Genomic DNA, 26,068 nt, shown 5'->3' with positions numbered 1-26,068 from the left:
ATGGCTATTAGACTAAATGGCTATTGGACGATTTGGGAATTGGACGAAATGGTTAGTAGACGATTTGGTTGGTAGACGAACTGATTATTGGACCTAATGGTTGATGGACGAAATGACTATTAGACGAAATGGCAATTGGACGAGTTGATAAGTAGACGATGTGGATATTGGACCAACTGAAATTAGCCGACATGGCTATTGGACCAAATGAACGGTAGACGAACTGGTTAATGGACGATTTGGCATTAGACCAAATGGATTTAGACGAAATGGTTGGTAGACGAAATGGTTGTAGACGAATTGGCTATAGACTAACTGGCTATTAGACTAAATGGCTATTAGACGAAATGGTGATTGGACGAAATGGGTGGTAGACGAAATGTTGATGGACGAAATGGCATTAGACGAAATGAATGTAGACCATGTGGTGAGTGGACGGGATGGCAGTAGACGAATTGGCAATTTACCTACAGAACATATCTCAGCTCGGACATCGAGCTTGAGCTTTCAATATTGCTATATAGTGCTTGAAATAGTGCTTAAATTACCCCTTGTTCAGACCGGAAGAAGAACAAATATTTTCAGCTCACGTTTCGCACTAATGATTGAGATCGGTTAAATATTAAAATTTTTCTGCCCGCGGTTCGCGCTGGCATTATATATGTAGGAAGAAACCAAATTGCCCAGATTTCATGACTTACAAAGCATGAATTGAGAGTTCTATTTTTAAGTCAGAATTTCATCTTTTCCGCTGCTCGCGCTTCGCGCTCGCATTTATCGTTTAGCTTTATATCCTGTCCTTTTCATGATTACAACAAGTTGTTAGAATTCCATTGTGCCAAAACGTCAACAAATTTCAGATGTATACCTATCCTGTTCATGATGAAAAAAAATCAAACGCTCAGTGCTCTTTCTCACTTCATAAAAGATGACGTATGGAATATATAGGCGAGTGTAAAGTCAGAGATCTTATCATTATGAGCTACGTTTCGTTGACAAACCAAAATTACACTTTTATGTCGGTAATTTATTTTGATTATTTTTTCCTCGCTCTTTGCTTGGTCCGTATAAGAGGTTGAGGAGTAGCGATTTTGTAAGTCGTGTAGTTGAACAAAGTAATATTAAAAAAGAAAGTGTTTTTATAATGACCTATATAGTAAAAAGTATTATTTTTACATTATTTAAAATTTTGTTGCAATTTATTGATTGCAACACAACTTTTTGCTATTCTCTCATGAAAGCAGTCAGATGGACAATTCTGATAATATATTTCTCCCTTTTATAATGAGAGGTTGAAATTGCTTTTTATTATGTGAATGGATTGTTTGTAAAAAAAACAACAACGAATTTATACTGCAATGAAGTCTTGAAGTCATCCTTGTTGACAACGCGATCCAGTTATTCCCTTTTCTTCAGTTCTTTCTTTCTTTATATATTTATCTATTAATCTCTATTTTCTTTCATTGCATTCTTTCTTCCTTTCTATCTCAATTTCCCCTCGTGCAGTTGTGACTTGAATGGAGCGGTCTTCCCTGCTTTGTACAAGGCCCATTCCTTTTTTTTTTTCAATTTACTCGCTCGCGGATTCGCCGCGGCTGCATGTGCTGGTCAGTTGGTATAATGCCAATTCGTCTAATTATGAACTGGTCTACTGGGGTCTACCATCATCAGTTCGTCCACTCACTGTTTTGTCTAATAACCAGTCAGGTCAAATACCCATCTAAAGTCCATATACCCCCGTATTTAGTCTAATAATTGGACTAAAGTGTGAATTGGTAGAAATGAATAAAAATAAAATGGGTATTAGACCAACTGGTTATGAAATGAATGAAAATAAAATGGGTATGAGGATAGACCAAATTGTTTATGAGACGATTTGGTCACTGTGATAGACGAAGATGAAATGACGATCGAAGTGGATTTGGCAACACGAATTGGCACTTTACCGCTGTGCTTTACGGTGGGTACAAAAACAATGATTAAAAGAGGCGAGCGTGACCCCCCCCCCGAAAAAAAGCCCCGCACAAATGAAATAAAAGAGGAAAACCCAAAACACGAGGCCTATATATTCGGGTCGCTCTTTGTAGAAAATGTAAATTCCTAAACATCATCCCTCACATTTGGAGATCATGCATATAAAAGATAACACTTTTGCGATCCAAAATAAAGTCGTGTCATTTTTCTATCGCCAGTTATGAAACATGTCTATGTCTAATAATTGCATATCGTCATACATGTACATCGAATCCCCGGGACCCACAATGTTTTTACTCATATAGTTAGTAGCTTATGTTAATTCCAGGACGTATGTGAAAATCATCCATCAAAATATGGAAAATATACTAAACTCAAATGACACTATATACAGAACTTTATCGAGTTACTTTCCATTTCCACATTTGAAGCTTGGTATTATATAACCTCGATTGAATTATTTCTGCAGAGGACACGTATACATGCATGTAGTGTAGGAACATAACCGTGCATATAACGCATACATAAACCCATATACATGTGTATATATATGGCCTTTCCAGTAGACCGACGCATAATGCAAGCATTGAACTCTGCATGACCTCGTCTGGACTAGCAGTATATGACCTTATTACGTAAAGTTCATCTGCTCTCGAATCAACACAATTCCCATGCATAGTACACCCATAGAGCTGTTACACATAAAAACAACTTCATGTAGTTTATGATTTCAGACACAATCCACCCAGTGATGGTTTGTTTCTAATTGTTTTAGCGAGTAAACACTCCCGTAAAAACATATCCAAATATAAATTGCCCCCGTCTTTTGGCAATTGGAGATCAGTTATTCAAATACACTCATTGTAGCATATCGTGGTTCCACTTTTTTTAAATGGGATGATGAGGGTTTGTTTATCGTTGGGGTTTAGTCGTCGATTGGCAATGAATCTAACTTCCAAGGAATAGGAAATCAAGGTGCATTAGCTATAAGACTAAGTTCAGTGAGGTACGTATCGTTCAAGTATTTTCTTTTGTTCTTCTCTGCCGTTTGGTGTCACGTTATGCATCGGAATTATCATCGAATAAATAGTGCGTATACAGAACGGGCTTAGCAAACCTGAGTGACTATAGACTGGACAACTCCTCTTTTCAGCGGACTACATTTTGTTCCCGCGTACGTAGCTCAAGCGGTGGTGCGTGTATAGTGCAGAGCGCTAGCTGGAGGCCGAGGCAGTGCATGCAAAATAATGCATGGATTTCGGTGATAGAGGGAGGCAGCTCGCAACCTGTTTGCCAGAGATCGCGCGTCAGCTCGATAATTCTGGGATACCCGACAGGGTTAAATTACAAGGGAAATTGCAAAATTAACTATGTAAAACACCATTTCATTTCATGTCATCCACATCATGACTGTTTTAGGGCATAAGCATTCATATCATATAGAAATTAATTAGAATGGTGACAAGCAGATTTTGAGGATTTACCAAAACTATCCACCCTCTTTAATATTTCACATCCTATTTTTTATGAAAATATCAGCACTATGCTGGTTTGATTTTTGTCTCGTCCACCAGAGGTGAAAGCGAGACTTAGGGATCCAAATGTCGTCCGTCACAAACCTTATAACACATAACTCCACAACCCTAAGTCACTTTTCAACCAAACTTGGATGGTAAATGGACTTGGGGGACTTGCATGTTATACTGTAGTCGGGGGTCACATGGTATGGTCAAAGGTCATTTTCAGGTCAACGTTATAGTTTACATGTGTGGCGTAACCGAGCCCTGTCGTGGTAGCGTTCTGCCGTCATGCAGTCTCCAGAACCGGGTCCAAGCTTCTCACTTTTATATCTCTTTTTGGGCATATTCGCTCACAAAAGTCTATTGTGCAACGTGATGCACTCTCTCATTAATCTGAAATACACCAATTCACCCGCTCACTCACCCTAAATCATGCGAATGAAGCAACTTCGGAGATACTGTATTCAGTACAGTTTAACTTCGTTTATTCGGAGCTTACATCTTACAACCACATGCCACCGTAGCTCCCAGCGAACTGACGTACTTCTCCAACAATGGCAAAGCATAGCACTACGTAAAAATATCGCCCTCTGCGATTAGACTATGAAATACATCTGAAAGGTACATGTACATGTAGGTAGATGACACCAAAATACAGGCTAAGTTCGAGTTTGGAGTCAAAGGTCACAGCTCATTATGTATGCAAGTTGGTTCAGAGATCTAAATTTGATCATTTTATATATAGATATATATGCATATTGGTTCCTGCACGATGTTACGTTCAATCATATTTAATGAATTTCTGATTGTCAAATTTCTAGTTTTAATATGATTTTACCTCATTTGAATTTTTGTATGGTTGTGGATACTATTGAACCATTTTGTGATAATCACATGTGATGTTATTATTTTTACAGGTCGATAATCACAGAACCCAATGCCAAGCAGCTTGGAATGGATATTTCTCTGCTCGAAAAATACAAGGATAAAGCCAAGATGCTCACTATTCAGTACAGAATGGTGAGTATGGTGGTGATGGTTATTTTGGTGATGAAGATAGGCCTAATTATTGGTGCTGTACTGGTGGTGGGTTAAAATATAATAAATGATAATATGGACATTTGCAATGCGCCGATATCCATAATAAAAAGATGCTCATGATGCACCTTGACATTTCACACAAACTGTTTGTAGTATAAAAATCAAACGTGTCGTTCCACGATACTTTCTTTCTAGTCTTATGCATCTGTTGAGACCAAATTTGCGACAAACTTTTAAAAAACATGATACCATGTACATGTACAAATCCAATACAATTTGTGTTTCTAGTAAAAAATCATTTAAAATTATTATTTTCACTGTAATTTTTAAATGATTTACATATAATTTCAAAAAATTACGTATGAAATTAAGTACAATCATTAGAAAATAATACAGAATAACTCAGACTTCCTTGCATAATATATAAATTGTACAGTTTTTAGATTACACCTTGGGTGATTTGTATTCCAATGTTGCAAAAGCGTGGTGGAATCGCGGATGGCAGTCATTGAGGGAGGGGGGGAGCAAAAGTCCCCCCTTCCTGTGATGAGCCTTTATATCAAACCAGCTCCCTTTTTGTAGGGATAATTATGATGATGGGATGATAATTTTGGTAGTGTCAACAATATAGTGATTATAATGGTAGTCATAAAGATTTTCGGAGCTTAGCCCAATACAGGCCCTTATATGTATGATATATGAATTTCCATTTTCCACCGAGTATAAGATTTATGAAAGATGAAGTCAGACTGACATTGTTAATGATGGTGACGATGAGAAAGTTTGTAGTGATGCTAATAATAGTGATAAAAATGATTTAGGATTGGTATTGATGATATTGGTAGTGATCATGATGACTGTGATGATAGTGATATATTGGGTGGAATATGTAGTCTGCCACATCATATTCACAGTGCAATGAAATAAAGACTGAATGCTTTTACAAATTCCTGAATGATATATTTGAATGATCAAAATTATATTTATCCTACCTTATTATAAGGCCTTTAAGACAATGTTTTATGTTGCCCCCTGTGAATCCCACAATCTGACAGTTTGGATCCTCTGTCTTTTTTCTCTTTTTTTTCTTAATACGGTCGCTGCTGCGCTGCACAAATAAAATCATTCAAGGGATTATTTGTATATGCAGTCAAGACACATATAAATGTACCTTATTAAGCCATTGAATGCAAATTTGAGCAAAGTCTTTCATTTTCTCACAAAAACATTGCCTTTGTATATTTTGGGTCTGTCCCCTCCTCCCAAAAAGGAATAGTAACCATGGTTTTTAATAATTTTTTAAAGGTTGATTTGTGGGATGAAGACAGCATATTTTTTTTTCTTTTAAGGCATTATCAACATCAGCATATCAAAGAGTGTCCAAAGTATTTCTTCATTTAAGTCATTGTTACTTGAGTAATGTATCTAGCATAATATATGTATTGCAAATTGTTTTCATCAATATAGATGAAAATAATGTTATACAAATCATCACCAATCATGAAGTATATTTTCTTTCGAATCTCTCAAAATTCAAAAGTGTTCCTCATTCATTTCTCTTCATGTACAGCACGAGCAGATATGTGAATTTCCATCATCTGCGTTTTATGACAACAAACTGGAGACAGCAGAATCAGTGAGGCGTCGCAGTCTTGACCCTATCAGGAGGATATGGCCCAATAATGGAAATACACCTCGAGTGTTTTGTCATGTTAATGGGCAAGAGGAAACCCTTTCAGTAAAGACAGAAGAAGGCAACGAACAGTCAAAGAGCAATGGTGCTGAAATTAAACATGTGGTATGGATGAATTGAAGATAAACTTTATACAAATAGCGAATAGGCATGAGTGCGATGGTGCGAGATTTGGCATGAGGTGAAAGTACGATGCTCTATAACGCCTCGTTGAATAGAGCGTTTCTTTTTTTCACCGAATGCGAAATCTCGCACCATTGTAGAATAAGAATATTCGCTATTTGTGTTGTACAACGCCTCGGAATCTAGCAAAATATATAAAAAACAGTTTTTCCCTCCAGTAATCTATGAAAAAGCAAAAATATTGAAAGCGAAAAGCAAAATCCCACAAGCCGGGTCCACAAGCGCACATGATCTTGGACAGCATTGCGCATTTAGCTGGCGGGCTGTAGTACAGCTTGCTGGCAGGCTGTAGTTACGTGTACGCACATTGTCACCTTATTCAATGAAATCGCATTGTGACGTCACCTCCTAAAGTCGTGCAATGGTACATTTTGGATGGTACGTCTTGTGTGCAACGGTACGAATGTGTGACATTCAGCCTCCCATAAATCGCGTACAACAAACTAAGTAGGCGTTATACAATATAGTCCTGGTTGTAGGCTCAAATCTAGAACAAGTAAGGGGAGATGGGGGGGGGGGTGGGTAAGCTTGAACCCACCACTAAATTCACATATGATACACAACTGCTTGATGTTGAAATGCAGTGTTTGTTTCATTGTGCAGTCTGAAAATGCACAAAGGAACTTTGGTATCTCATATTCATGCATGCGATTTTGATTTTGGAAAGGAATCACAAGTAATTTTAATTTTCGAATCATAACTCTCTTAGGTTAATTGTTTTTTTTTTAATGAGCTGTCCTACCGGACGTATTATGGTACCTAGCATCATAAAATTTGGAGTGTTTGATACTAGCATGGATCCCAGGAAGCCTATTGCTTTTGAGGTCCAAAGGTCAAGGTCACAGGACATGTTTTCATCTTACCCTTCTGAAGTCCTTGTAATTACGATAACTTTAGTTTAACAAAAAATATTGCAAGGGAAAGATCGGACACTTTGGCAATTTTTGGAAATTCACGAATGTATCATTTCTACTTTTACTGATAAAAATTAAATTACTTTTGTCTTGTTAATGATCAGACAATTTTCATCGGAAAAAAAAAATTAAGAATGTAAATAAAAAACAGGAAATACATAAAAGATTGGAAGAAAATACATTAGAAAGAATTTGCAATACCAAATGTTTTTTGAAGTACATTTGATCAGGATGTTACAAAAAGTCAGTGAATAAATAAAATTGCTATTCGGAGGCTGTATGATAGTTTATTAGAGCAAATATTCAATTTCATGCATGAATTAGCATAATTAATTCATTAAATAAAAAAACTTTTATTTTAAAAGTAGAAAACCATACAGCTTTTTTAGATTTTATCGCACATTACCACTGTGCAATTTTTCGCGGTGCTTGCACGATCGAAGGCAGAGATCTCGGCTGTGAGATGAGTCATAATAACCCAGGTCTTTTAGGGTTAACTTAACCTAGGCTCATATAATTTGGCGTGTATGATACTATCATGGATCCCAGTAATCCTATTGATTTTGAGGTCCAAAGGTCAAGTAGCCAACTTCTACCTTTCTTGCTTGACCAATAACCCCATGTTCCGTGTTACAGGTGAGCGTATCATGTGTATCATGTATCAAATTTGATTGGCCATTGAAGTTCTGTAATTCTATCTTTTGTTACTGATCTTATGAGAGCATTCCTGCCTTTTTATTAACCACTGCAGATGAGAATGGTCCGAGCATTGATCAGCATGAAGGTATCACCTGCTGAGATAATCATCCTGTCTCAGTATCGTCTCCAGTGTGCGCAAATTGAAGAGAGGCTCCAAAAAGACAGGGATCGACGTCTTCAACAAGTCAAAGTCAGCACAGTGGTTAAAAGTCAAGGTGCAGTAAGATTGTATACTGTGTTTACATGTAGCTTGCAAAGCAGAAGCATGACATAGGCGCTGCTTTTGACTGCGGCATCGATCGCAGTGTCGTCGTCAACACTAAGTATTAACCAAGGTTAATTGTTTGATAAATGTCATCATAACTTTAACCCTATCTAGGCCGGGGTATTTTGGCAGTTCCTATGGCCGGGGGGGGGGGGGGCCTCCCAGGCCCCCCCCCCCCCCCAAGATCTCGGCCGTCGATCGCGACGAAAATTGGCACGAACGTTGCCTGGGACATAATCTACAAGATTGTATAGTAATTTATTTCATGCAAATCGCCATTAAGTGATTATGCTAATTTATGCGTAATTAGTATGCGAAATTATACTTTTTCCTCTCTCTAACTCCCTAAATAAAGCTCCAAATGTACTCATTTTTGTGGTGTCCTTAGCAAGTGTACATGAAAAAAATTGTGATATCAAATCATTTTCTTATGTATTATATTGTTTTTTGCAATTTCTTATGTATTTCTTTGTTTTTTGACCTTTTTGTTTTTCATTGTTTTTTCAATGAAATTTGTTGGGGACTCTTCTGTGATCATAAAAAGCATAAAATGAATACATTTAGACTAGCAAAACTAAAAATAATCATACATTTATGAATTTTGGTTGAAAACACAATTTGCATTGACTTTGTACACGAAATCACGTTTTTGAGCCATTTTCGGTCTGACATGCACTTACACAATGTTGCGTAATTTCGGAACCACGTACCCGGGTGACGCAAAATTGGTCTCAAAAGTTGCGCAAGACTTGAAAGTAAAAAGTCAGCGAGCCCGAGGTCAAAAAATTTCGCACGGCAAAAATATCGCGCGATTCGTTGAGGGGGGCCTCGGAGCCCCCCCCCCCGGCCTAGATAGGGTTAAAAGTATCCCATTTCATGACACTTGGAGAGGAAGATGGTCATGTATCACCAATCATTTTATATGATTTTCAGGTCAGAAAATCTATGTCTTACAATCATGTAGGTTATTAACCCTAAAAGGATGCCTTAGGGGAGGGGGATGGGCTGATTTAGCCCCCCTTATGATCTTGGTAGTCAATCATGTGATAGTGACAGAAATTGGCGCGCGCATGTTACCCATGGCTTTATCTACAAAACTGTAAACTAAATAAACAAAAAATCTCATAGCCAATTTTTAATTAGTTAATTAGCCATCTATTTATAAGTAAAATCACAAGTTTGCTCTAATTAACGAAATAATGCCCCTAGAATGCAAATTCTGTATTCACACATTGAACTTAACTGTGGCATATATTCTCTTTTTTCAATGAATGCGCTGTTAAATACCAATCAAGAACTTTAAAAAAAATTCATCATCACAATTATTGTCTTTTTATCATTTTTATAAAATGTATTTGTTTGTTTGATCTTTGTAATCGTACACAAAGTGAAATTGAGTTTATTCAGTAAAAGGAGAAAGAGTGATAAATTTGGTCAAAAAAGTTCCACGAGAAAATAAGAAAGTCACTGAGCAGCGCAATGAAAAATATTTGCTGGGTGGATTTATTGCGAAAAATGTCCAGGGTGGCTGTCTTATTAGGGTTAGGGGCTAGTGAACTTTGACCATATTGTGGTATCAACATAAAAAACTTATCCAACGTTCAGATTTTGATGTTGAAAGCTTCAGCCCCTATTGCATAAAACTTACATGTACATGTAAGGTTAACAAATATCAGCAAAATAGTTCATTACAAGTTTATGTCAGTAGCCACAGGTTAAAGCCCCATTTAGGTCAATAAACTTAAGAAAAACGAATGTGAATACATAATTTGTAATACGTTGAAGTTATAAGGAATGGAGGACTAATAATAATTTCAAACTTTTATATAAGGGTTTACAGGTGTCATAAATAAGGTATTAGAGTTTTATTTCATGTTACTGGATCATGGTCAAAAGCCATTTATATATCAATTAACCTTAACCCTTTGCGTGCGACGGGCTTCTGTAGAAGCCCAGCGACTCATTCACTCAGCTACGACGGGCTTCTACATAAGCCGAGATATTTTTGGTTTAATTCGATGAAGTTTTTCAGCTTTTTCGTAATTGTTATGTACTAAAACCTCTGCCACTATTTCCTTTATAAACCTATTTCGATAACAGAATGAAAAAAATATACCGCTACGTGGAGAAAAATCCAGAAAATAGGAAATCGTTTCAACTTTACCCGATTTTTGTTGGAGTCAGACGGGGAAGAATAACTTTGGTGACGAGCATGTACGCGCGCAAAAGGCCTGATCATGTGATTTGTTCTGATCATGTGATTTGATCCATATCGTGCACTAACATCTTTTTGTGCAAGATCGTCACACAATTTATTCACCATTTTCGTCTGATTATTTTTTTCATCAAGGAGATTTCACTCTAGAATGACATCTCCTTGGTTTTATCGATCGATTGTATTTTCAGAAAAACAAAAAGGAAGATTAGTGTTTATCAAGAGGGTGACTTATTGACTGCTTTTCATACTTAGCAATACAAAAAGCTTTTATGAATACTTTTTTCTTTTTATTTCGACCAACATACCGGAACTAAAAACAACAAACTTTGTCTCATTTACCAACAACACGTAGGTGCTTATGACATCCATCAGTGATTCATTTTAATTGCATAAAAGCGCTTCCCCTTGTTGATGATTATATAAGAACGAAAGAAGAACTATTTAGGGAAATTAGATAGAAAAAAAATGTTCAGATGTCACGGACAACGAGAGAGAATGAGAGACAGAGATAATAGAGTAAAAAGACAAGTGCGCTTTTGCTAATATTCCATGAATACCCACTTAAACGAATAACAAAATGACATTATTTTTTGGAAATAATTTTTATAATTTTATAGAAATGTTCTGACCTGCACTCTTTTATTGCTTGTTTGTCTCCTCTCTCTGATTTTCTTTTCTTTTTGCCAATTTCTATTTTTTTTTAACCGGCGAATAGCGTGGTAGAAAAGATTCATTTAGAAAAAAAATCTGACCCGTACCCATTTTTTTGTTCCCGTTACTGCAAACAAAATTTGGGTCGCTTATCCTGGTTAGCATCAAAACCAAAATATAAGATTTCTTACATAAAAACAGGGGCCGCTGAGCGTTTTTGATAATGGAGTGTTAAGCTGAAAGTGGAAGGGAGTGGACCGGCCAAAAGAAAAATTACAAATTTATATAGACTTTGGATATTTTGTACAAGTTTTTTTCTCAAGGGGGTGAGGACTGAAACTTCCTACCAACTCCGCCGCCTCTACCATTAAATTGAACGATTAAAACGATAGAGACAAAAATGAATTCTAAATATTATGATTTGTCTTAATGATTTATTTATTACCATGATTACTTCATGTGTTTTTGGTTGTGAAATCAAGGAGACAAATCAAAAATAGAATAAAACGAAATAACAAATAAAAAACACTTTGATAGCGGATGTTATAATTTATTCAAGAAAAAATAATTTATCTTACTTTCATTAGTTGCTAGCATGGCTCTTTTTGAGGGAAAAGTGAGATAAAGAAAGAAACGTAGAAAGTGACAAGGAGAGTCGGGAGGTATTATTTTAGACTTACAATTTTAGTCACTTTTACTCGTGTAACTCTTTGAAATAATTTCAGGATATTACAAATCGAATACTGATGCGCAAAGAAAATTAGTTTACTATTACAATAGCTGCATGGAAAATCGAATTAAATGAGACATAATTTACGAAAAAAAATCTAAAAAATGACTTCTAGTGAAAGATGGAGGTCTTTGTCTTACCTTAACCCTAAGCCCCAAGTTCACAAAAATAGTTTAGTCGTGCATTTTTATACGATGATCATTATCATCATATTTTATTTTGCGATAAATATCTACCCATGTTTACTAGAAAATGGAAGATGATATAAAATTCATTGTGAAATGCCAGTTACAATAGTAGTTTTAAAAGGGTTTTCGGGACTTTATTTGAGAATCAGGGAGAACCCCCCCCCCTGAATTTTCGACATGATGGCCACGATGCAATAGGATGAGAGACTCACAAATGCAACAATCCCCGATCAATACAAGTTGGCAAAATCGAGGCATAGCCTACTCTACGAAGAGAGAGAGAGAGAGGGGGGGTTAGATGTCATGTAAAATGACAAGTACTGAGAAGAAAAAATCAGAGAGAATGGATAGAGGGGGATGAGGCTGGTATAATACCTCGTAATCCAAATCGGGGAGAAGGAAGACAATACAGATATAATTCAAATGAGAAGAACTAAGAGAAAAAAGGTGTAGACGGGAGGGGATATAGAAATACGATAGCTAAAACTAATAATGAACTAAAAGTTTTCCAACCGAAAATTGAGGAAATAGAATGAAAATGTACGGTGAGGAATCCATCTAAAAAGGTACGTTTGTTTGGCGTGTCCCGACAAATCCCTCTCAATAATCCACCTACCCCCCCTTAAAAATATAATCAATTTTCCTACTATTTCGTCAGTTTCTTACTTCTTTCTTACCTTTTCTTTTTTCTGGCGAATAGCATAGTAGAAAAGGATCCGTATAAAGGATAAAAGACAGGTCCACCTTATATTTTTCTTTACGGCAAACAGTGGCAGCTGGGCGTTTTTGATAATGGAGGGGTTGAGCTGAATGTGGGAGGGAGTGATCCAATTTCTCATTGTGATGAACAGCAGTGGGTACCATAGCTATTTAGGAGGAAAAGGGAGATAAAAGAAAAATGAATTGTAGACGAGACGAGGAGAGCGTTGGGAGGGTAAGATTTCAGATCCACCGATTCACATTTACACCCTTCACTCTTTGAAATTGCAACGGAAAACATATCTAATACTGGTATGCAATCTTCAAGAACAATTTTTTTTTATTACAAAATATAATTTATGAAAAGAAGATACCAAAGATGATTTTTAGTGAATCGTTGAGGCCACCGTCTTGAAGCCCCTCAAAGTCATAAAATAGTTTCGGACTTTCGTTGCGCGGTGTTAAATCACCATCATCGCACTTGCAAGGGAAACTTCACGCTTTTTTTTCATTCTGGAAAACAAAGGTATTTGGTATGCTGTGATTTCACCCAAAACGGATTGTCGTTGTAATTATACACTTTGCATATGTTGCAAGTGATCTCTCTACAATTAGGTAAATTCATGAGTAGCGGGACAATAGGCAATGAAAAAAGCACTAGAGCAGACAACAAAGCGGTATCGATCGAACCCGACCTGTCCGCGCGTGCTGATTGCTCTTGCGCATTTTTGTACAGAGTGCCTATTGACTTGGGGAAAAGCGAAGGTTTTACAAAATGACACAACTTTTTCCTCGTAAATTTCTTAAATATTCTGTTGGTTTCAGAAGCAAAACCTTTATTTCTAGAAAGAAAAATGTCTGATCTTTCATCTTTACATTTACTAAAATTCCTGAAAATGCATCAGATTGGCGCAATTAGCAATTGATTAGGAAAACACCGCCACAGTTCCAAATACCAGCAATTTCGCAAAAACGGCCCCGCCGCAGGGAGAGGTATCGGGATTCGTGGGTCCGCACGCGAAGGGTTAAAAAGAAATATATGTTCATACTTTAAAAAAAATAATCAAAAGAAATGAATGAGATAATTATTATTAATTATAGCTAATGATATTAAGTTTACAAGTCAAGGTAAAAAAAACATTTGAGGTCAGCCATCTGAGAATTATAGTATCAATTTTTTTCTCACTTTATGAGAAATTATTCATTGTGCAATTCAGCACTGCTCTTAAATGAATCATGTAATGCAGGTGTGAGACTGTCAGTAATTCCACACATTATTCTTTTTTAATTAATTTTCTTTCTTATCCTGCTTTATGCTTTAAGTTTGGCAGTCTGTGCATTTCAAGAATGTTTTAAAATGTTGTAATGTATTCGAGAAAATATAATTATAGATCAATTCAACTGTTTTCTGATTGACATATGGGCTCTCTCAATGCTATATCATGTAAGTGTGTTCAATTGGAAACTTTGAATAATTTTTATTTTTTTTGAAAAAACTTCCTGATTCATGTATCTGCACACAAGTGGGGATGAGGAAAATCAAACAATTTTCTTTCCTGATTGTTTGATGATGTCTTCTAGTCAAATTTGGTCTCCTGAGAATGGATGTTTGGAAAAAAAAGTATTTGAAACTAGATTTTAATTCGTCATGCGGACGAATTAGGTGGTCTGTCTTTATTCTTGCCATCGTGATCACTATTACCACGTTCATGCAGATCAATTTGATCATCATGATGACGACTGATATTCATTATGGATAGAATACTTGTGAAAGATGGGAGATGATAAAGCACTGTAAAAGGGTCTCTTTGATGTATGACAACACATGTGATATGAAAAAAGTAATTATAGTCTGTTTTATCTTGCTAAATTTTAACTTTTGTACCTTTAAATTATCATAAAGGATCATGTACGAGGTGGTAAAAAGAAAACAAAATGGAAAAAAAAAATCATCTTGTTTACCCCAGGACTCGAACCTCCGCCCTCGAGAAAGCAAGTCAAATGCGTTATCCATTGAGCCACGATATTCCCCATAGAGATAATACACGTAAGCAATTTTGAGAATTACAATACCAATTTTGCTCGTGCGTCATGACCTTTACATGACCTTTGATGACATTGACAGTTGACCTTTGACCTGAAGTTAATGTCATGTAAATATTGTTAATTTTTTATAATTGATAATGAAGATATGATTAAATGAAGAATTTTAGAAAATGGCGCGTAGATGACGTCATCATGACCATATGACCTTGAAAAGCTTAGTATGCCATCTCTATGATAGCCTCTATATATGACGAAAAAATCAGTAAAATTGATTAAGCCAATTCCGAGAAAAGTTGGCGATAAACATAGGTGCGAAAAATAAATAATAAAGAAAGAAAATCCTGACGAAATTAAGAGGTGATCTGTCATAGACAGACCACCTAATGAGAAAATACATTTCAAGGCCTTTTGAGTTCCCAGTAACCGAAATCAAAAATTCCTTAATCAGGGGGGTGTTTCACAAAGATTTAAGTATGACTTAGGTCGCACTTAAATGTCGACGCGTATATGATATGCAACGCGCAATCTTATTGATCAATACGCAGTAGTGCGCGTCCTCTTGGCATGATCTGACCAATGCTGTCATGCCTTTTATACTGCGCGCAACTAGACATTTAAGTGCGACTGTAAGTCATACTTAAATCTTTGTGAAACACCCCCCAGATCATAAGCTTAAGGAAACATAGGAGAAAACTTTGCACATTGTATTTCTTCATTTTCTTGTCCACATTCTGATCTCCATTGTCTATTGTCAGATTTTGCTGGAGAGGTTGCTTTGCAATGTCTCAAGTCGGTCACAAACAATCATTACATGCTCTCATCTGGAGAAAATTAAATACAAGTAAGAGAATTGAACCATAGATGATACTAGTTATTGGTTTTTAATATTTGCTCTTATTTTCACTAGATTTTTTATACTCTGTTCCAGTGATTAATACATATCTCTGTCAACTGCAAATTTAGATCAATGTATTTATTGTTATATTGACCATTGAATTGATTGTCTGAATTGCTTTTTGTTACCTAGGGAGTGAATGGGACTATGTAATCTTCTCAACAGTTCGCTCTAAACCTCGGATTGAGATTGAAGAGAAGCCAAGCAGAGGGTGGCAGAGAAAACATCTGGGTTTCATCAATGATGAGAACCAGATGAATGTGGCTTTGACAAGAGCCAAGAGAGGTCTTATCATCATAGGTGAGCAACAAGTATAGGCTATAGTAACATTCCATTCATACATTTATTTTGTCATGCTCAATCAGATTTGAAATTTCATTTACTGTGGTCCTGTTATAAGAAACATATATGTGGTAAAAAAAATCAATTTATAATAAAAAAGTACACATTCTTGTCTCACCTGCGAAGCAAAGTGAGACTAGACTATAGGCGCCGCTTTTCCGACGGCGGCGGCGGCGTCAACATCAAATCTTAAGTTTTTGAAATGACGTCATAACTTAGAAAGTATATAGACCTATTTAATAAAACTTAACCATAAGGTTGATCAAGTATTACTGAACCTCCTATTAGAGTTTCATGTCACATGACCAAGGTCAAAGGTCATTTAGGGTCAATGAACTTAGACCATGTTTGAGGAATCAACATCGAAATCTTAACCTGAGGTTAAGTTTTTGAAATGTCATCATAACTTAGAAAATATGTAGACCTAGTTCATGAAACTTGGACATAAGGTTAATCAAGTATCACTGAACATCCTGCATGAGTTTCATGTCACATGACCAAGGTCAAAGGTCATTTAGGGTCAATGAACTTTGGCCGAATTGTGGATATCTGTTGAATTCCCATCATAACTTTGAAAGTTTATGGATCTGATTCATGAAACTTGGACATAATAGTAATCAAGCATCACTGAAAATTTTGTGCAAGTTTCAGGTCTCATGATTAAGGTCAAAGGTCATTTAGGGTCAATGAACTTTGGCCGAATCGGGGGTATCTGTTGAATTACCATCATAACTTTGAAAGTTTATTGGTCTAGTTCGTTAAACTTGGACATTAGAGTAATCAAGTATCACTGAACATCCTGTGCGCATTTCAGGTCACATGACCAAGGTCAAAGGTCAATGAACTTTGGCTGAATTGGGTGTATCTGTTGAATTACCATCATAACTTTGAAAGTTTATGGATCTGATTAATGAAACTTGTACATAAGAGTAATCAAGTATCACTGAACATCCTGTTCGAGTTTCAGGTCGCATGATCAAGGTCAAAAGTCATGTAAGGTCAATGAACTTTGGCCATGTTGGGGTTTTTTGTTGAATAACCATCATATCTCTGTAAGTTTATTGGTCTAGTTCATAAAAAAGGACATAAGAGTAACTATGTATCACTGAACATCTTGTGCGAGTTAGAGTAGTATTCAAAGTCAGCACTGCTGCTATATTGAACCGCGTGATGCAGGTGAGACGGCCAGAGGCATTCCACTTGTTATACAGAGTGAGACACAAAAACTAAGTATATATATATATATATATATATATATATATATATAATATATGTATATACTCATGTATCTCTTGACAATTATTACCAGTATATTAACAATGCTGACAATGATTATAACAATTATATATTGTTGCCCTGAAGTATTCTTAATTTCCTTTGTGCAAAATAGCCTGGATTCTTTAACCCTAATGTTAAGTGTTCTGAAAAAGTATATAGCGATCAAAGAACTCCCTCAGCATATGAAATGTTTCATTTACGATCAAAGGGGACTGCTGTTTCCGCCAATAGATAGATCTTTTTTAATAAAGATGGTTTGGTAATCTTCATATCTGTGATGTATAAGAAGTTCCTGTATTTAGATACCATAGTATTTAGATTTTAATCATTTAAGACTTATGATACCACCTGTCTCTGACCCATCTACAGCTTGATTTTGAAGGTGCAGTTAGGATCATGGGTAGTTTTCATATTTAAAACTAAGAATCTGTCGTTTGTGACTACTCTGTGTATCTACACCACATAAACTAGATGAAACTGCATTTCCTGGCAATTTTTTTCTGGCCCGAAAGAAGTGTGGCAGAGATCTAGTCTGTTGGTCTGTCACAAAACTGTTACTATTAGCTTACTCTCATTTCTTTATTTCTGTATCAATTATGTTCATACTTGATACATATCATCCGTGGGTAATACCACATGTGTGGTCATGAGGATGATGGGATCAGTGGTAATCTAGGGGTTAAAAGGTCAAATGATTAGAGGTCATATCCACCATTTTTGTCTCACCTGCGAAGCAAAGTGAGACTATAGGCGCCGCTTTTCCGACGGCGGCGGCGTCAACATCAAATCTTAACCTGAGGTTAAGTTTTTGAAATGACGTCATAACTTAGAACGTATATGGACCTAGTTAATGAAACTTGGCCATAAGGTTAATCAAGTATTACTGAACATCCTATTAGAGTTTCATGTCACATGACCAAGGTCAAAGGGCATTTAGGCTCAATGAACTTAGACCATGTTGGAGGAATCAACATCGAAATCTTAACCTGAGGTTAAGTTTTTGAAATGTCATCATAACTTAGAAAATATATGGACCTAGTTTATGAAACCTGGACATAAGGTTAATCAAGTATCACTAAACATCCTGCATGAGTTTCACGTCACATGACCAAGGTCAAAGGTCATTTAGGGTCAATGAACTTTGGCCGAATTGGGGATATCTGTTGAATTCCCATCATAACGTTAAAAGTTTATGGATCTGATTCATGAAACTGGGACATAATAGTAATCAAGCATCACTGAAAATTTTGTGCAAGTTTCAGGTCTCATGATTAAGGTCAAAGGTATAGGGTCAATGAACTTTGGCCGAATTGGGGGTATCTGTTGAATTACCATCATAACTTTGAAAGTTTATTGGTCTAGTTCATTAAACTTGGACATTAGAGTAATCAAGTATCACTGAACATCCTGTGCGTGTTTCAGGTCACATGACCAAGGTCAAAGGTCAATGAACTTTGGCCGAATTGGGTGTATCTGTTGAATTACCATCATAATTTTGAAAGTTTATGGATCTGATTCATGAAACTTGTACATAAGAGTAATCAAGTATCACTGAACATCCTGTTCGAGTTTCAAGTCACATGATCAAGGTCAAAGGTCATGTAAGGTCAAGGAACTTTGGCCATGTTGGGGTTTTTTGTTGAATAACCATCATATCTCTGTAAGTTTATTGGTCTAGTTCATAAAAAGTGGACATAAGAGTAACCATGTATCACTGAACATCTTGTGCGAGTTAGAGTAGTATTCAAAGTCAGCACTGGTGCTATATTGAACCGCGTGATGCAGGTGAGACGGCCAGAGGCATTCCACTTGTTTAAAAGTTTTTTTTTCAAATTGCCAACATTTCTTATTTTTGTATCAATTTTATTGTGAAGAAGAAGGGGTAAAATTTCATTTCCTTAGGAGTCAAGTTGCTCTCATCCCTTCATTTCTTCATCAATTATGTTCGCACTTCATACAGATGATCCTTTGGTTATACCACATGTATGTCCATGAGGATGATCGGTCAAAGGTTATCGGAGGCCAAAACCTCAAATGATCTGAGTTCATGTCCATCCTTTTTTGAAGTGTTTGTTCAACTTGCTCTCATTTCTTTTTTCCTGCATCAATTTGAGGTTCTATGACATTTGTTCCAGTAGCAATTGCTTTGCTCTATACTTCACTCACTAATCAAATGACCAACTTCAACCCTTTGGTTAACACTACACACCCTACCCTAAACCTACATGTACCCTAAAAACCTAAAATAAAACCCTATTACCAGGCGCGGATCCAGGATTTCATAGGGAGGGGGCCCAAACTCGACCTGATTTTGGCGCCCCTGTGTACTTTTCGGAAAAATGGCGGCCCCTCCCTCCCCCAGGCAATCATATGTGCCTTAAATGCATGTTAAATTATCTTATTTCATAGGCACATGAATCAGGGGCGGATCCAGCCTTCTGATTTTTTTTTCAGCCATATTTTCCCCGATCGGCCGCTCGAAGATTTTTTTTTCGTTTGTTTCTTTGAAGGGGTAGTCCTATAAGTCACTTCTTAGCTTTATTCTTTAAATCAACATAAATGTATAATATCATAATCCTTATTTCATAATGCCTGCGCGAAGCGCGAGCAATTTTTTTTGAAATTGTATGTATTTTTTCTTAAAATTTGAACATTCTGAAAAAAAGATGTGCCTGCAATAATTACTGCGAACGCGAAGCGCGAGTAGAAATTTTTGATAAACGTTTTGAACTGATCGGAAAGCTAGGCCTAACAGTCCTGTTAAAGATTGCATACAGTTAGCCATAAAGACGTTATATATTTCAACAATCAAATAATGCGAGCGCGAAGCGCGAGCTGAAAAATTTTGACATTTCTACATAAAGAATGGAAAACTTTAATCAGTTTTTGTAATCATGAACAGGATAGCTATACAGTGTAACTAAACAATTTTATGCGAGCGCGAATTGCGAGCGGAAAAATTCTAGATTTAGACCTAGAACGGGACACTCTATCCATGTTTCCTAAATCATGAAAAAGAGGGGATCTTCCCACATTAATAATGCGAGCGCAAAGCGCGAACAGAAAATGTTTGTATACGTTTCTAACTGATCGAAAAGTGCCTTTTAAGGACTGCTTGCATTTAGCCATGAAGACATGACATATTTCATCAATCAAGTAATGCGAGCGCGAAGCGCGAGCTGAAAATTTTTGACATTTCTACATAAAGAATGGAAAAATTTAATCAATTTTTGTAATCATGAACAGGATAGCTATACAGTATAACTAAACAATTTTATGCGAGCGCGAAAGTGCGAGCGGAAAAATTCTAGATTTAGACCTAGAACGGGACACTCTATCCATGTTTCCTAAATCATGAAAAAGAGGGGATCTTCCCACATTAATAATGCGAGCGCAAAGCGCGAGCAGAAAATGTTTGTATACGTTTTGAACTGATCGAAAAGTGCCTTTTAAGGACTGCTTGCATTTAGCCATGAAGACATTACATATTTCATCAATTAAATAATGCGAGCGCGAAGCGCGAGCTGAAAATTTTTGACATTTCTACATAAAGAATGGAAAACTTGAATACAATTTACCTAATTACAGAAAAAACAATTCGAATTTGTACTGATTCCCAATATTTATCACACACAAATCCATTATTCCATAAACTAAAGACTAACAGTATTTGACATAAATACACTTCAAAGTTTACTACTTATGTTTAAGTACGTAAATAACATGCTCCCACCTACCTTCATTCCACAATTTTTATTCTCTGAATACATCTATTCATTCATACCCTACCCGTAACTCTTCAAATTTCCATTTAATCAACCAAAAACTGCTTATTGCGCAGAGATCCATAAGACACAATGGTCCAGATTTGTGGAACTCTACCAGCAGAGTCTGTAAAACAATCTTCGTCTCTTCACTCATTTAAGGCAAACGTTAAATCTATGTTATTATCAGAATATTTGAAGTAAAATTTCTGTGTCGTATCCTTTTTATCGTGAATTTATTCCTCCTTCGATTTAGTCATTACCAATATCTTCATCATGACCACCATCATCTCCATGGCCTTCATCATCATCAACATCATCATATCACCGTCACCCTCAGCTTTATCATCTTCATGTTCATACTATAATATTGCATGAATTCATGTTTCGTATTTGAAAATATATGCCAATTCTGCTTTATAAATGTATTAATTCAATTAGTATAAGTTTGGGATTGTCATTTTTTCAAGCAATCTGCTTATGATGACAATCCTCCTGCAAATTGTGAATATCATATAGTTAATAATTTTTGTCTGGAATTATTTTTTAGTACTCTTTATTTATGATTCATGCCAAAAATGCTAACATATTATGTTTATTATGTTGTGAAAAATGTATTATATGAATGTTATGGATGCAGTCATGCAGAAGAAAACAATAAATCAAATCAATTGATGCGAGCGCGAAAGTGCGAGCGGAAAAATTCTAGATTTAGACCAAGAACGGGACACTCTATTTATGTTTTCTAAATCATGAAAAAGATGAGTAAGAGGGGATCTTCCTACATTAATAATGCGAGCGGAAAGCACGAGCAGAAAATGTTTGTACACGTTTTGAACTGATCGAAAAGTGCCCTTTAAGGACTGCTTACATTTAGCCATGAAGACATTACATATTTCACAATCAAATAATACGAGCGCGAAGCGAGAGCTGAAAATTTTTGACATTTCTACATAAAGAATGGAAAACTTTAATCAGTTTTTGTAATCATGAAGAAGATAGCTATATAACTAAACAATTGATGCGAGCGCGAAGTGCGAGCGGAAAAATTCTAGTTTTAGACCTAGAACGGGACACTCTATTCATGTTTCCTAAATCATGAAAAAGAGTGGATCTTCCTACATTAATAATGCGAGCGCAAAGCGCGAGCAGAAAATGTTTATATTCGCTTTGAACTGATCGAAAAGTGCCTTTTAAGGACTGCTTGCATTTATCCATGAAGACATTACATATTTCACAATCAAATTTTGCGAGCGCGAAGCGCGAGCGTAAAAAAAAATCGAAATTTCGACCTTGAACGTGATACTCTATTCATGTTTTGTAAATCATGAAAGGGGATCTTCTTACATTAATAATACGAGCACAAAGGGCGAGCAGAATTTTTTGATATTGTGATCTGAAACTGGATAACTGAATGAAAATGCGCGCGCGTGTTTCAGATTTAGACCTAGAATCTAGGCATTCTAAACAATCTTTTATCATGAAAATAAAAGCGAGCGCGAAGCGCGAGCTTAAAATATTTGATATTCCGATCTGATATTTCAAACACTTTGTAGGAAACTTGTAAGGTGGATATAAATCGCACTTGATAAAGAGCTGATATGTTTCATTATTACTTTAATTTTGAGACATAGGACCTTGACATCCTTAGGACATGTTATCATATGAATATGATGACTATATATCTTCCTATTCATCTTGCTAAGCGCGAGATAAAACAAAAGTGACAATTTAATTATTAAATTGATATATTAGTATTAATGCATAATGAGGGCGCGGAATCTGATGATATTATGGCCTGAACACTGAACATTTCAAGCACCTTTTTATTTATGAATAGGATGCATCATTAATTAGTTGATATATTTTTAACCATTAATGCGAGCGCAAATCGCGAGCCGAAATTTTTGATAAACTGTCATGAAAAGGGGATTTTAAGTAGTTTGTTATACAATCAATATTGAGACATACATAACCCGCCAATCAAAAATGCAAGCATAGCAGCGCTAGCTGATGCGTTTTGACAATCAGACCTGAAAAGGGATATTTTGAAAACTTTATGGAATACATGAAAATAATAGGTACCTGATACATCACAATTCGCGAACGCGCAGCGCAATTGGAAAATGTTAATATTCAGACCATAAAACTGACATTTTTACAGAGCACTTTTTAAAAATCAATATATAAATCACAAAAATTAATGAAAGTTTGATTTCCAAGGAGAAATATGTTTTGTATACTGACTTCCAAACTTGATATTTAAGCTCCGTGTTGAACAAGATATGTGGATCACTTAACAGGCAATGCGAGCGAGAAGCGCGAGCGAAAGTTTAATATAGTGACATAAAATATTTTTGTCCAAGTCTTCCTCTCATCTTATTTTATTCATTCGTCTTCCTCCTTTCTTTTTTTCTCTTTTCTTTTCCTTCCTTTTTCTTTCTTTCCCACATTTTTTGCTCTACCCATAGGGGGGTCCGGGCCCCTCGGGTCCCCTGGATCCGCCTATGCATGAAGAAGAGGCAATTGAATAATGGTTTTAAAATGATGTGTTCATGAATAAATGTAATATCACTTTAAAAAATAATCAATGCGAGCGGGAAACTCGATCGATTTCTATTTTAACCATTTGATGCTTTCAATTTCGTTTAAATTCTCATCAGAGTAGGCCCTGCTAGAATTATGTTTAAAAATTGAACACTGCGGTTGGGGTTCAAAACTGCACCCCTAAATTTCAAATTGAACCCCTAGGGGTGCAATTTTGAACCCGCAGGGTGCAAAAATGAACCCCAACCGCAGGGTTCAACTTTTAAACATAATTCTAGCAGGGCCTACTCTGATGAGAATTTAAACGAAATTGAAAGCATCAAAAACTGCACCCCTAAATTTCAAATTGAACCCGCAGGGTGCAAAAATGAACCCCAACCGCAGGGTTCAACTTTTGAACCCCAAATCAGGGGTTCAATTTTTGAACCCATAGGGTGCTGATTTTGCATCAACCTTTCGGGGTTCAATTCTGAACATTTATTTGTTAGTGTGTAAAAGTAAACTTCAAAATGTCTGTAAATAATATTTGTCAATATATCCATCAGTGTTGTAAGTCAAGGCTCAAACCTCCAAGGACAAGGCCTTAATACCCAAGACCAAGGCTTTAATCCCCAAGGCCAAGGCCTAAAAACCTCAAGGCCAAGGCATTTCAAACTTTCAATATATGGAACAATGAGCCAACAACAAGGCGGCAGTTTGAATATCAGTTCGGCGCCCCTACATGAAGGTCGATCATCAATTTGCCCCCCCCCCCCAGTTCGAACATCATTTTAGCATCCATTTGAACTCAATTTGCCTTCCCTAGTTCGAATATCATTTCGCCCCCCTAGCTCGAGTATCAATTTTGCGCCCCCCAAGTTTGAACATTAATTCGCGCCCCCTAGTTTGAGTATGAATTTGGCGCCCCTACCTCGAAAATCAATTCGGCCCCCCTCCCTATAGTTCGAGTATGAATTTGGCGCCCCCACTTCGAACATCATTTCGGCGCCCTCCTAGTTCGAATATGAATTCGGCGCCCCATGTAGGTCGATCATCAATTTGCCCCCCCCCCCCCCCCGTTCGAACAATATTCGGCCCCCAGTTCGAACATCATTTTGGCATTCCTTCGAACTCAATTTGCCTTTCCTAGTTCGAATATTATTTCGCCCCCCTAGCTCGAGTATCAATTTTGCGCCCCCTAGTTTGAACATCAATTCGGCGCCCCCTAGTTTGAGTATGAATTTGGCGCCCCCCTACCTCGAACATCGATTCGGCCCCCCTCCCTAGTTCGAGTATGAATTTGGCGCCCCCACTTCGAACATCATTTCGGCGCCCTCCTAGTTCGAATATGAATTCGGCGCCCCTACATGTAGGTCTAACATCAATTTGGCGCCCCTACATGTAGGTTGATCATCAATTCGCCCCCCCCCCGTTCGAACATAAATTCGGTCCCAGTTCGAATATCGTTTTGGCATCCCTTCGAACTCAATTTGCCTTCCCTAGTTCGAATATCATCCCCCTAGCTCGAGTATCAATTCGGCGCCCCCTTCCCTAGTTTGAGTATCAAGTGGCGCCCCCCTCCCCAGTTCGAGTATTAATTTGGCGCCCCCAGTTCGAATATCATTTTAACATCCCTTCGAACATCATTTCGGCGCCCTCCTAGTTCGAATATCGATTCGGCGCCCCTACATATAGGTCGATCATCACTTCGCCGCCCCCCCCCCCCCCCCGGTTCGAACATCAATTCGGCCCCCAGTTCGAACATCATTTTAATATTCCTTCGAACATCATTTCGGCACCCTCCTACATGTCCTAGTTCGAATATCATTTCGGCGCCCTCCTAGTTCGAATATCAATTCGGCGCCCCTACATATAGGTCGATCATCACTTCGGCCCCCCCCCCCCGTTCGAACATCATTTTAACATTCCTTCGAACATCATTTCAGCGCCCTCCTAGTTCGAATATCAATTCGGCGCCCCTACATGTAGGTCTAACATAAATTTGGCGCCCCTAGTTCGAATATCAATTCGGCGCCCCTACATGTAGGTCGATCATCACTTCGGCCCCCCCCCCGTTCGAACATCATTTTAACATTCCTTCGAACATCATTTCAGCGCCCTCCTAGTTCGAATATCAATTCGGCGCCCCTACATGTAGGTATAACATAAATTTGGCGCCCCTAGTTCGAATATCAATTCGGCGCCCCTACATGTAGTTCCAACATCAATTTGTTCGAATACCATTTCCCCCCCCCCAGCTCGAGTATCAATTTGGCGCCCCTACGTCGAACATCAGTTCGCCCCCCCCCCCCCCCCCCCCCCCCGTTTAAACATCAATTCTGCCCCAGTTCGAACAGCATTTTGACATTCCTTCGAACATCATTTCAGCGCCCTTTTGGTTCGAATATCATTTCGGCGCCCTCCTAGTTCCAATATCAATTC

General features: G+C 37.1%; 1 protein-coding gene across 1 annotated transcript in view; it reads left to right on the top strand.

Moving 5' to 3' along the window:
• LOC121410753 (helicase with zinc finger domain 2-like) overlaps nucleotides 1-26,068 on the top strand; it is a 50,805-nt gene that overhangs the window by 21,403 nt on the left and 3,334 nt on the right. Inside the window, exons 5-8 of the mRNA XM_041603077.1 lie at nucleotides 4,412-4,514; nucleotides 6,106-6,333; nucleotides 8,077-8,239; nucleotides 15,849-16,016. Of these exons, the coding sequence (XP_041459011.1) occupies nucleotides 4,412-4,514; nucleotides 6,106-6,333; nucleotides 8,077-8,239; nucleotides 15,849-16,016 (662 nt within the window). The remainder of the gene's footprint in view (nucleotides 1-4,411; nucleotides 4,515-6,105; nucleotides 6,334-8,076; nucleotides 8,240-15,848; nucleotides 16,017-26,068) is intronic.

Source organism: Lytechinus variegatus, chromosome 1, assembly GCF_018143015.1.
Source record: "Lytechinus variegatus isolate NC3 chromosome 1, Lvar_3.0, whole genome shotgun sequence".
NCBI classification, from domain to species: domain Eukaryota; kingdom Metazoa; phylum Echinodermata; class Echinoidea; order Temnopleuroida; family Toxopneustidae; genus Lytechinus; species Lytechinus variegatus.
Note: the sequence above shows the minus strand (reverse complement) of the source record. Positions and strands in the feature narration are given on the sequence as shown.